Here is a 14,216-nt window from a genome sequence, read left to right as displayed (position 1 = left end):
AATAGAATGGATCAGACAGAAAACTAAGATTATTGATGTAGTCCATAGAATTAAATCTTTAAAATGGCAGTGGGCGGGACATTTAGCTAGAAGAACTGACAATAGGCGGTCCACTAGGATTACACTATGGTATTCAAGAAGCTTCAAGAGACCAAGCAGACGTCCATATTTAAGATGGGACTATGACATAAGGAAACGATAAACACGACGATTTAATGTCTGAGATTAATTAATTTTAGAATTTCTTAAATGAACTCAATTTATTTAACTATACTTTTATAAAAAGTAAATTAAATTTTTAAATTGTCACTGTGTTTTCAGCTTCGGTTAAATACATTTCCCGTAAACAATGTAATATTTCTCAACATAATTTTAATTTCAAGATGTCAGAAACGAAAAGCTTTTAAACAATTAAAAGAGATGTTAAATAACATCTTCAACCTCTTTCTGACACTTTAGCGACCCGATCGGCTGCAAAATCGTATTAATAATTGACGTAAAGGTCACAATTCCATCTTCCGCGTGTTCCTCCTCGACCGTTCATCTCTTCGGCGATCCTGAACACATCTCCTGCAAGAAAGTGCTCAACTCGGCGAAGAAAGTGCGCGTGGTAACTCCGCAAACCGGTCATGTGGCGGCCGGTGGCCGGTGCCATGCGAAAGCCAGAGTTCAGTAGTCCCTCGGTCGACGTAGAGGAGAGACCGAGAATACGCTTCCTCGTCGCCGACGTCGCGACCTAGTGCGCGATCCCGTGCCGGTTGCCCTTCCGACAACATGCTGGGCGTCCGCGTGCGAATCTTGGTGCTCTTTTTTGTTGTGTTTTCGGCCCTTCGAGGGGTCGAAACCTTGCAGGAGACGCTCTTTAAGTGCCTCAACACCGAGCAGGAAATGTGCAGGTGTTCTAAGGACCATAAGGATATTTATTGCAGGATGGCCGGTTTCGAGAAAGTGCCGCAGGATCTACCAGTTTCTGTCACTAAATTGTGAGTCATGTTTAAATCTCACAACTTATGGTACTTTTTAATAGTTTTATCCAAAAAACTATCATTTATAAAAAAAAATTTAAAATAACATAAAATTTGGATATGAATAAGTAATTCTTTTTACTTAAATGGACTGAAAAAAAAATGAGTGCTTTTCATTCTCCCCAGAAAGTTGCTACCCTTTATATGCATACCTTTCTTTTATAAATAATTTCATCAAAATATGTGGATGCTTTTCGTTTATGAACTATTCCAGCAGCTCCCTAATTTATTAAATAACCAGATGTACTTACTTATATGACCAGAAGATCTACTTATCTACCAGACAGAGTTTCTTATATTACGCCAAAATTTAAGTACCCTATACTTTCCAAAAAGATCTGTGTAAAAAGTTTTGAAAAATTTGATAACTTTTATTAAAATAGGTTTAGGTTTAAAACATCTCTCCTCAAAAAAATAAAGTAAGAAGTTTTGCCATCAGTGCAAAACTTCTACAATAGCTACAAAAGTGCATTTCTCTCTTATGTTTAAAGGTACCATTTATCCAAATTAACTTTACTTTCATCAGCATGTTTTTATATATTTTTTTTACTTTAAATTAACCCTACACAACTAACGATTCATTTTGTTTCATCCTAATATAAGAACGGTAGTAAAGACTGAAGTATTTTCTACTGACTTAGTGCTTTGTCGTGTAGTAAGTTCAAATTGTTTTATCCGTTAAATTCTTCTATTAATAATGCACACGTTAGAAAGAATGGTCGTTTCGGAGTTGGTGTAATTTTAAAATCTCTCCCTATGAGAGTTAGCGAATATGTCCATGATCATATCGATGCTTAGGTCACGAAGAAGAGCAGTGTTTTGTAGATACTAAGGCGCATTCAATATGCACTTTTGAATTTTTTTTAAAACGTTGGATCACTGGCATGTTAGATTTGCTGGCTCCTCGTCATAACTATACAATGGATGAACCTTGCATATATAAAATAAGATTGCTGTAGATTGATAACTTCTTATAACTAGAGACCGAAATGTATGCAACAGAAAACAGAGCAAATATGCACACAATTGGCGAAAATATACAAATATGTTTAAAGAAGAATATGCGTAGTATATGCAAATATTTAGACATTAATACATTTTTTCATTTAAAAATAAATTCATATAATAATGATAATCTAAACTGCCCTCTGCTAGTATAACTCAGACGCATAAACATGTAGGAAGTTCATTTTTTTACTCGAAATGTTGACATTTTTACATAAATTTTAAAAAATACTATGTTATACGATTTAAAGCCCTTAAACCTGAGTTTCCTCTATTTTTTCAAAAATTCACTGTAGCTTTGTTTATAAATTTCAAAACGGTTCCTTAAACATGAAAGTATAAAAGTGAAAAATTAAAAATGCGTCGTCCATAATGAGACAAAGATAATAATAATAATAATAGAGTTTATTTATAACAAAAAATGTGTTACAATATAAATTTACATATTTTATACAATGTATAAATAAACCCAGTTTTCCACAGAAGTTGTGTGTCACATGGACTACATGAGGGTTGAATTTTTTTTAACATATTCGCACAAATTACGTATATAAAATGTGTACAACACATGGTTACACTTATGGAATTAAAGTATATTGTGGCAAAGAAGATCCTATTTCAAGTAAGGGACATTCACATAACGTTGTTATGGCAATCATGGATAGCTTACTAGATACATGGAAGAACACTGTACGCTGATAACTTTTACTCCAGTGTACCATTAGTTCAAGATCTGCTAGAGAGCTTTGTATTGTGGAACTTTAAGAAGTAACCGACAAGGTCTCCCTAAGACAATTGTTACAAGAAAAATGAAATCTAATGAAGTGATTATGTGCAACAAACAAGGGATAAAAGTTATTAAGTGGCAAGATAAGCGGTCTGTTTTAATGATAACCAGCAAGGGGAACCATAACACTGCTCTTTACAATACTGGTCGAAAAAATAGAAAACAAGTCGACATTTTAAAACCACTTTGTGTTATTGACTAGAATAAGGCCAAAAAAGGGTTTTTTATAATACGATAAACACAAACACAAAGTGGCCTTTAATAAAATTTCGCGAAGAAGTAGCATTTCAGCTAGCCAATAAGTCTACGGACCAAACATTGGTTCAGTCTTCGAAAAGAAAACATATACTGACCAAACCCGAAGGATCTGGTACCAAAAAAAGGCGAAATTGTATGGAATGTTACAAGAAGCTGAGGGAAACAATGAAAAGTAAAGAAGCTGATAAAAGGGCCACTAAAGTTACTGCATACTGTAGCACATGCGAGGAAAAACCTGCTTTATGTTTACCTTGTTTTAATTTTAAACACAATGCATAAATTTTTCAATTTATACTTACTAATAATTAGCATTTGTTGTTTTTATATTTTATGAAAAATATGTATTTTGTTCTAAATAAAAGTTTTGGGTTTTATTTGAAAATATTATATGCACTTTTAAAGGCTATAGCGGGATAAGATGGTCAAAATTGCACCATGCTCGATTCAGTTTTGGGTCTGGCCATTCGAAAGGACATAATTAAAAACTCACTCAGTTAAATTTTCAAGTTCCTAAGTGCCACTGGGGGTTCGCTATGGGAAAAAACGTATTTAAAAAAAATATTTTTTTTTAGACGCTGTATTGCTGCAAAAATCTGAAAAAATTCATGAAAGCGTATTTTATTAATAAAAAACTGCCTGATTTTTTTCAGATTTTTAGCTTGAAAATTGAGCCCAGAAAAAATATTTGAAATTTTCAGTAATATTTTAGGTTATGTCGGAAATTTTTGGCCAACTTTAAAACAATGTTTTTTTATAGGTTTTTTCCCGTTCTTTCGAATGGCATAGGTATTATTATCATTTTCAACGTGAAAAATGCCTAAAAATCGAAAAAACTGCCTCTTTTGGCATTTTTCTGAAGTTTTTGACTCATAACCTCAAAAACATACACATAAATTATTGATAATTCATATTTTTATATGTATTCTTATCTTTATAATGGAAATAAGCTATTAAAACTATTATTTTTTTCTACAGCATGCTCTAAATACCGAAAAACCCCGTTTTTTCGGCGTTGTTTTTAAGCTTTCGCTATATAACCTCTAAATTCAGTGTCTAAATGAATGATAATTTACATTTTCACATGCATCTTTCCCTCTACAATCATAATCAGCTATTCAAAGCATTAGTTTTATCTCACAACATTCTCAAAAATCGAAAAACCTCATTTTATCCATGTTTTTACTACATAACCTCAAAAGACTCTGAAAAATAAACCATATTTTTGATATCTTTTAAATAATTATTACAGCTGATCGTACGCAGGAAAACAAAATATTTTTTTTAGAGGTAAATAAAATTCATATATTTACTAATTAACAATCTATATTTACAATATTCTATTTAATCTAGATACATTGAATGACAGAATAATTACATTTTATTAATCTTCCTTACTATCCTCGTCGATTACCGGATCAATCTCCGTTTCACCAAATATTTCTGAAAGAAATTTAGCTGGTCTAATAATGTCCGATTTGTACCTAGCATTGCTTAAATAATATATAATAGCAGCAACATGTGAGCAGGATCCAACAGTTCTCAATCCATTAGCACAATCACACGAGTAAAATTGCATTGTAGCCAATAGATTCTGGCTTATACTCAATGTAACATTTATAAATTTTTTTTTGATATGTCTGGATTGTATCAAAACCTTGATAATATTCGGTTTCATTCAGATGCATTCTTAATTAATTTCGTTTCTATCGTTCAATAACTCAACAATAACTATAACGTAGCTAGGTAACATACAGCTTGACCTAACTGGTACGTACCCGAAAAGAATATTTTGAGATTTCTCTCGGTCATCTCTGGAAAATCAAGAATTTCTCGCAATGTTATCTTGGTTGTCGTCGTACTTCATCTAGACCACCTTGCTGTTTCAGCTTCTTTAGCCAATGTGTTATCCACTTTACTCTAATTCAACATTCTCTGTATTATTAATTTTTTTAATTCGTCATCTTCTTCTTCATCGCTCTTCTTCTTCTTCTTCTTCTTCTTAGGCTTCTGTCATCCATGTTTGGATATAGGCCTCTCCCAACTCCTTCCATCGGTCTCTATCCTAAACAACATATTTCCAATTTGTTCCGGCTATTCTTTTAATGTCATCAACCCATTTCATCTGTGGTCTTCCTCTTGGTCGTTTACTTTCGTAAGGTCTCCTTCTTCATCGCTATATAATCTTTTTCCATAACGGTTATTAAGAAAACATGCAATTCTGCAATATGCTCCAGCTTTTGGTAACAATTTATTATCCAATTGTTGATGGAGCAGCTTATATTTTTTTCCAAGAATGCCGTGGGCAGCTTCTACTACCCATCTTAGTTTCGTAACATAACGAGATTCATTAGCTTCAGCCGTGGATAAACTTGGTCTTTTTGCTTTTAATGCAGGCATCAGAACCTTGAAGCCAAGATCTTCTAAATAGGATACGACGTCTCTAAAGCCCATATATACAATACAAACATCACCTTTTTTCATAAGTGACCTTATTCCATTTGGATCTTCCAGAACCTTCTTCATGATGCTTGCATCATTTTCTGTAGCTAAGAATGGACCGGGTAGATATACAACAAACTCGTCTGTTGTGCAGATGGTAAACGGCTTGCACAACGGTTTTATCTTCTGTCCCGAATATGATTTTCTTTGATACCAATTATTTCTGCTTTTTTGGTGAGCTAAATAAGCTCCATCGAAAATTAATGTGAGCTGATCATCCGTCAAATTAAATAACGTTATGGCATAAACAGAAGTATGGTTACGGATTAAGTCGTCTCTCACGAGACTTTTTACTCCAAAATATTATGGCAATACATCTCTCTCGAATGAATTGATTAGAGACTCGCAAAAATCAGATACTTTGATCTCATTATCTATCCCGAAAACTGATGAAATAAAATTATTTGATGATCGAGTTCTTAATTTAACAATAATACTGGTTATTGTTGCCTGTTATTTTAGACACGACACAATTCTGCTGTCAAATTCAAAATCAATTCAAAATAAACACAAAAACAGAGAGCCATTGAACATTTGAGGAAAAGTCCCGCCGAAAAGATAAAGGCCCTAACACGCAAACTGACTAAGAGCGATAAAGAGGATATGGCCCTACACACGCAAACGCACTAAGGGCGATATAGAATGAGAACCCGATTATAACAGATATACATGACGTTGGTAGTTGTGCCGCGTAATGTCAACTACCGTGCGGCGCAACTACCAACGCCAGATTTTCTGTTACAATCAGGCTCCCTGGATATACGGGATGTAAGGCTAAGACATGAACGCCAAAACAGTTAAGTAAATATAAAATAAAAGAATAACGTTATAAGCATGGGTATAACGCTCTTGTATCTAAGCGGAAGAGTAAGGCATGGACGAGCGTGGTACGAGCTTATAAATGTATATAACAAGGATCTCAAAAGTCATGGAACTATATAGATATGCGTCTGTGTATAAATGTATGTACATTGTGATATAATATCACGTATATAAATATATTTGCTAGCTTAAAATTCCACAACTTTTGAGTGTACAAGTGCGTTCTAATTCACGATTCATTTTTCGGAATCTTTTGAGGTTATGGAGAAAACGGGGTTTTTCGGTTTTTGGAGCATGCTGTAGGAAAAAAATAATAGTTTTAATAGCTTATTTCGATTATAAAGATATATAAGAATACATATATAAATATGAATTATCATTATTTTTTGTGTATGTTGTTGAGGTTATGAGTCAAAAACTTCAAAAAAATGCCAAAAAAGCAGTTTTTTTGATTTTTAGGCATTTTCCACGTTGAAAATGATAAAAATACCTATTCCATTCGAAAGAACGGGAAAAAACCCATAAAAAACATTGTTTTAAAGTTGGCCAAAAATTTCCGACATAACCTAAAATATTAATGAAAATTTCAAATATTTTTCTTGGGCTCAATTTTCAAGCTAAAAATCTGAAAAAAATCAGGCAGTTTTGTATTAATAAAATACGCTTTCATGAATTTTTTCAGATTTTTTGCAGCAATACAGCGTCTAAAAAAAAATATTTTTTTTAAATACGTTTTTTCCCATAGCGAACCCCCAGAGTCACTTAGGAACTTGAAAATTTAACTGAGTGAGTTTGTAATTATGTCCTTTCGAATGGCCAGACCCAAAACTGAATCGATCATGGTGCAATTTTGACTATCTTATCCCGCTATAGCCTTTCAGTTTTTGCTTTACCAGATGCAATAGCCTGGTACTGATGCAGTTTTCAGCAAGTTTGTATATTTCTTGTATGTATATAACAATTACTACACATAAATCTTTAAAAACTTACACATAGATCGCACTCACATTTCTTAAGAACTACCAGACTATTCCGACTGGTGTATCTAAATACAATATTCTATAGTACCAGTCAATTAAAACTGGTAAAGCATACAACATAATAATTGAATTTTTCGTAATCGCAGCGATGCTGTTAATTTGTTATAGCCAACTTAGCGCTTCCATTAATGAGTATTACATACAATTCAATAAAATCACGTTATACTTTTCTTTTTTGATTATAAAGATATCGAGATAATTTTTTAAGAAAATGTTGAACAAAGATCGAAATATTAATGACAGGTAGCGTATGTTTCTAAAAAATTCCACAGGGTGTTGCAAAATAAGATGAAAAAACAAAACTATATTTTTACACCCCGTATATCGATAAAACGTTGACATTCCTCAGAAAACATAATAATTAATTAGAAATATACCTACAATGTGAAAAGAAATCACCGAAATTGTTGATTGAATAACCAATTTGGGTTATTCAATCAACGCCGAAATCCATTTAAGGGTTCAGAAGAAAAATAGTTCAAAAGTCATGGTACATTTGAGGTGGTGCCTCAATTTTGGAGAGTAGTACTTTAGAGATATTATTTTAAAAATCTTTAATAAGCAATGTCAGATTAAACAGATTCTTTTTAAATTCTTTTAAAACCAGTTTTAAGACAAAAGTAAGATTTTACTTTTAACATGTGTTTTATTTTTAAGATAATAAATAATTTATGAACAAAAAATGACTCTAAATAAATTCATTATTATCCAATCTTTATTTATTAAAAAATAAGCCATTCTTTCAGCAAATCTCCTGGAAATAAAAATTAACAAATTTCATTAACACCTGTAAAAATCCAACTGTTGTTTACACAGCAATTATCTGACCTAGTGTTAGAATGTTTATTTATTTTTACTCACTAAACACACAAATATAAGTTCATTGTAAACGCATATGTTAAGATATGTAACGATGTGTTGGATTTATAACAATTTAAAAGTTGTTGGCTATGGCCGATGAACACACATATTGCTTTCACTTTCGTAAGATTCTCTTTCTGGTTCCTTACGATCGGAATAAGGTTAAGGAAACGATTTTGAATCTTATTTAAGATTATTATTTATTTGTTTACTGGCTGTGAATATTAGTAACCTTTTTATAATTTCAAACATTCAAACGCTTTTTGAAACTGATCAGATCAAATCAATTTTCAACGTTTTCAACGTCAGTCCCGGTGGTAAGGTATTAGGTGCTCGCCTGCAGAGATAACATAGGCGCCCTTCGGTTTTTTTTTTAAATTTAATTATATTTATTTAATCTTTTGGCAATCGTACAAAATTTTGTATTTAACTAAATAAAAATATTAACTTTAAAACCTCGAGAGTACACTTCTTGTGAAGTAATGTGAAGCCGCAATGTAATAAAAGCACAATATATTTATCAAATATAATTTTATGTTAATTGAATGCGACACTAAATAATGTTCTTTTAACTACACAGTAAGCTAACAAACTATTCTGTATTAAAATGAAAAAGACAGCAAAGATTTGATTTCACGTACAAAGCGTCTATGTATCTGTTGATACGTATTTCGACTTAATAAGTCTCATCAGAACAGTTATTCATAGCCGTTCTCAACGTGAAAAATAATCTTCTCTGTCTTTTAAGAAGCAACAATAAAATGGCTTCGTTATGGACGCAATAGCGACATCTGATAGAAAAATCGGTAAGATAGTTTAGAAACAAATTCAGATTTCTGCTTTAATCTGAACCTTCTAAAAATGCAAGGTATAACAGACGTTGATAAAGATGTTAATAGAGACATGGGGAATCTAAAATTTGCATTCCACGACATGTCTATCAACTAAGCAGAAATCCTTAACGAATTTGTTTCTTGTACTCATACAGAATAGATCCGAATAAAATGAAAAAGACAGCAAAGATTTGATTTCACGTACAAAGCGTCTATGTATCTGTTGATACGTAGGAATGCAATCTTGTGATGCATGTCGTGGAATGCAAATTTTAGATTCCCCATGTCTCTATTAACATCTTTATCAACGTCTGTTATACCTTGCATTTTTAGAAGATTCAGATTAAAGCAGAAATCTGAATTTGTTTCGAAACTATCTTACCGATTTTTCTATCAGATGTCGCTATTGCGTCCATAACGAAGCCATTTTATTGTTGCTTCTTAAAAGACAGAGAAGATTATTTTTCACGTTGAGAACGACTATGAATAACTGTTCTGATGAGACTTATTAAGTTGAAATACGTATCAACAGATACATAGACGCTTTGTACGTGAAATCAAATCTTTGCTGTCTTTTTCATTATACTCGGATCTACTCTGTATGAGTACAAGAAACAAATTCGTTAAGGATTTCTGCTTAGTTGATAGACATGTCGTGGAATGCAAATTTTAGATTCCCCATGTCTCTATTAACATCTTTATCAACGTCTGTTATACCTTGCATTTTTAGAAGATTCAGATTAAAGCAGAAATCTGAATTAGTTTCGAAACTATCTTACCGATTTTTCTATCAGATGTCGCTATTGCGTTCATAACGAAGCCATTTTATTGTTGCTTCTTAAAAGACAGAGAAGATTATTTTTCACGTTGAGAACGGCTATGAATAACTGTTCTGATGAGACTTATTAAGTCGAAATACGTATCAACAGATACATAGACGCTTTGTACGTGAAATCAAATCTTTGCTGTCTTTTTCATTATATTCGGATCTACTCTGTATGAGTACAAGAAACAAATTCGTTAAGGATTTCTGCTTAGTTGATAGACATGTCGTGGAATGCAAATTTTAGATTCCCCATGTCTCTATTAACATCTTTATCAACGTCTGTTATACCTTGCATTTTTAGAAGGTTCAGATTAAAACAGAAATCTGAATTTGTTTTGAAACTATCTTACCGATTATTCTGTATTAATAAATCCATAAAATACTAAACTGACAAAGATCCTAATAAACTAAATTTTATATAAAATGTTTATTTTATTACAACAAATACATTTACGCTCCTAACTGCTGAAACAAAATCTTTAAACAACTTCAAAGAAATTTGAAGAAAATAAAAAAAGCATTTCAAATAAGTGAAAGTTCTTTGTATTTTAAAACATAATATAGTTACCAATAAATTCTATTTCGACATGGTAGGAATTGAAACCACATTTAAAAAGTTTATGTTCTTATTTTAATATTTTGTATAACACTAGCAGAAAATAAGCTCATTTTGGAGCCCCCAAAGAGGGGCACCAGCCTGAAATGCAAGCATTGGCAACCATCACAGCGATTCGAATATTCGATCCCGTTGCTCTGAATATAGGTAAATCTTTGAAGTCTATATCGTTCACTAAAAGGACAAATATTGTGTGTCCAAAATTGATGTTTTCAGCAATATCAATTTGAAAGTTTGCGTTAACCTTGACAAACCGTAACGGAAAAACAATGCATAAAGTCAAACACAACTAAAAGTTAGTCTGTTTCGTATTCAGAATCACTTGGAACAATATATTTAGCCTTTACGGATGTAGGTAATGTCTCTACATAGTTTCTGTAGTCTTTTGGAATTACCTTGTCGTGTAAGAGACGCAGGCCATGCTTTTTTGAATTGGATATTGGCCAAAAACTGTTATACTGTTGTTCAAGATGTACATCATGGACATTTTCACACCGTTTGTGTGTTCTCGTTGCCACCTACGTTCAATTTTAAAAAGTCGTTACTTGTAACATCATACATAAACAAAATGGTTGTCGGATTTGTCTTTGTGAAACGTAAACATTTAATTCGCAGCCATTTCACTTGATTTCCGTTGGTCTCACAGGTAGTATTTACCATAATCTTAGAAGCTAACTCCTTAAAATTATAGAAATCGGAGTATGTGAGATGCTTAACAATGTAGGGATAAGGTTTTAGCCTTGATATTTGTATAAAAATACCCCATTCACAAGGTGAAGTACACTTTCTTATTTTTTCGAGCATGTTCTATGGTAGCGTGCATCGAATCCACTTCTAAGTATGTATGTTCTGGTTCCAAATATTTTAGATCTATTTATTTGAAGATTATCTATTTTAGTAACAGCGTACATCATCGCAATACATTGGAGGCCAAGAGTAGACAAACGTAGTAGAGGAAGACCACCTACACTCTGGGCTGACGACATCATACATATCACGAAAAATTGGCAACAAAGAGCACAAAGTCCCAAAAAATGGAGGAGTTTAAAGGAGGCATATGTCCAGCAGTGGACATGATAAATAAAGGCTGGATGATGATGATGATAATAATGATGAAGTATCTGAAAATGAGGAAACATGTGTAGCAGTATTGGGTAAAGATTTCAAATATTTCAGCAAACAACTTGAAATTTCAACCGATTCTTTTTTGCCTTGTGTCTCGTCCATAAATATAAATAACCATTGTCGTACGGCCGTAGCGTCCTCCTGGTTTTCGGGGGTTTCTGGATGATCTACGACCGCCGCTCTCGAAGAGGATCTCAAGTTTCGAGAGTCCATCTTCGTTATAAGGAGTTAAATTGAGATACCGGCCTCTAAGAGCAAGAAGTTCCGCCGAGCTTTTGTGGTAGGTGAGGGGACACCGGCAATCAGAATTCTCTAACAGTTTGAGCTTTCTTACAGACAAAATATTCTTACAATGACTTAATATGTGTTCCCTCTCCTCGAGAGAGGTACAAGAATGCCGGCAATGTCGACTCTTCCTGCTGCCAGTCGCTTCGTATAGCTACCTTTTGTTAACAGTAATTCTTATAGTTACTATTTGCATAAGGTTTTGGAGACGAAGTGTTATTGCAGCTTAACCTGATCGGAAAAGTAATTACAAGTCCCCATCGGGACTTTTATTCGCTCTTTACCGTGACAGGCCCAAATAACGCTGTGGTCAGTTCGACACGATTTGAAATAGTTCTAAGACCAATGTCTTTTCTATCTCAGACCACCTCAAAAAAGGTGGTTTTTTTTAAAATTTAATTTTTTTTTTAATCGTGACTTTTTGGAAAAATATGTGTCCTGAAGCAGCCAAACTGAGACAATCTATCAAACTCTTCATATTAAAGTTAAATAATAAAGGTATTATAGAGAATAATGATAACTGATTTTGTGAGGTACCAGGGAATTCGAATGCATTCAAAATCTGTAGGGATAGACTCTTATAAAAAATCTTGAATTTACAATTAAAAAAAGTCTTATTTATCGAGATGAAAATATTATTTTACTTAAGTTGGACAAAACAATACACTTTCACAGAATTTCCTTGGAATCGACCTAGTGGCTTCGGATATTAGCGTAAACTAAGTGTACAATCTTGTTATAAATTCTATTAATCGAAAGAAAATTCCAATCCATTCACTACACTCATATCTTATAAATATCTCCTTTAGATTACTGCGTAACATTTAATAGTATAAGCGAGATATAAATATTTGTTATTCATTAAAAACATCTCAATAGGTTATTACAGGTACGTCGACTTTCGAGACATTTTTGCGTAATTTCGTTCTTAGTAAAACTAGTTTTGCTCTTTTTCTGGCCCGATAGTACGCTTCTCGCATATTTTTATCTGTGTCAAAGACTTAGTCTTATACACAATATCATTCATAGCAATTTACTTGTTTTTTAGTTTTAATAAATTTTAGATTAACACCAAAAATGGCAAGTAGAAAAAATAAAATTGTATACAAATAAAGATTTTAATAATAGAGTAAACTGTCCTACAGTGAACCACTTGAAGAACAATTTGTAAGTGGAATATTTGAGTAAATTTGCATGATACTGAAGCCTGACCTCTGCAGAAATGTGTGAATGCTTATCATGATTAAGTAAGGAGAGGTCTTTTATTGGTAAAGAAACTGTCCAGGGAGGTGTCTGGTATATTTTTATGGGTGCCAAGGTAATTTGATTCATATAATACGGTAGTCTTTTAACTCGTTGGTAAAATGGTACTGTCTTGGTGGTGTAATTTGTGTATTGTTCTAGTGATTCTTCCGATACTAAACTTGCGAGAAAGGTATGATCGTTTGTGCTTAGAATTTTTGAAGCGTAGCATAGTGATAGATATTGTCTTCTGAGGTATAGTGGCATTTCTCCTGCTAACACTTAAAGGCTTCTTATTGGAGTAGTTCTAAAGGCTTCAAAGATGTGGTTTGAATAATATCCTGTTTTTGAGTTGATTTTTATTTGCTGTTTCATAACAGATGCATCCGTAGTCGAGTTTGCTTCTTATTAATGTCTTATATAAATTTAGTAAGGTCCATTCGCTCAACTCGGGCATATTTTGACAGATTCACAGCTGGAAACCTGAAACACAAGTTCCTAGCTCACAGTATTAACAGCTTAAATAAACTTTTATTACAGACTTCTTTCATTGAAAAAAGAAAAAATATTATAAATAGTGGAAGTGTATACTAAACCCATAAAATTTTGGGTAGTATATATTTAAAAAATATATTTCAGTTGTTATAATTGTGCAAATAAATAAATATTGATTGCCGGTAATTCGTAAAGTTCTATTTTATTCACTATTTAGTTTGTTTACTATTAATATTGGCTATGAGTATGTGTGCTTGGTTGTATAGTAATTTCCAGCCACTTTTAGTCTGTCAAAAAGTAACTGTCTGTCTGTCGCAAAAAAATAATTACTAAACTCACTAGACAGTTCGGACTGGGAATTGCGAACCGACTATATCTGAACCCCATCTATGATTGGATAAAACTCTTAGTAAGTTTATTCTTTGTTGACAGGATTTGATCAAATTGTTCATATGTGAGCTGTGAGTCAAATATTACACCCAAAAATTTGATTTCGC

General features: G+C 32.7%; 1 protein-coding gene across 2 annotated transcripts in view; it reads left to right on the top strand.

Annotated features, from left to right (window-relative positions):
* Positions 1-699: 699 nt before the first annotated feature.
* Positions 700-14,216, top strand: part of rk (G-protein coupled receptor rickets) — an 896,029-nt gene continuing 882,512 nt past the window's right edge. For both annotated transcript variants that reach the window (XM_072536684.1, XM_072536673.1), the window contains exon 1: positions 700-983. In XM_072536684.1, coding sequence (XP_072392785.1) covers positions 775-983 — 209 coding nt within the window. In that variant the 5' untranslated portion in view covers positions 700-774. The remainder of the gene's footprint in view (positions 984-14,216) is intronic.

Source organism: Diabrotica undecimpunctata, chromosome 1 (genome assembly GCF_040954645.1).
Source record: "Diabrotica undecimpunctata isolate CICGRU chromosome 1, icDiaUnde3, whole genome shotgun sequence".
Taxonomy (NCBI): Eukaryota; Metazoa; Arthropoda; class Insecta; order Coleoptera; family Chrysomelidae; genus Diabrotica; species Diabrotica undecimpunctata.
Note: the sequence above shows the minus strand (reverse complement) of the source record. Positions and strands in the feature narration are given on the sequence as shown.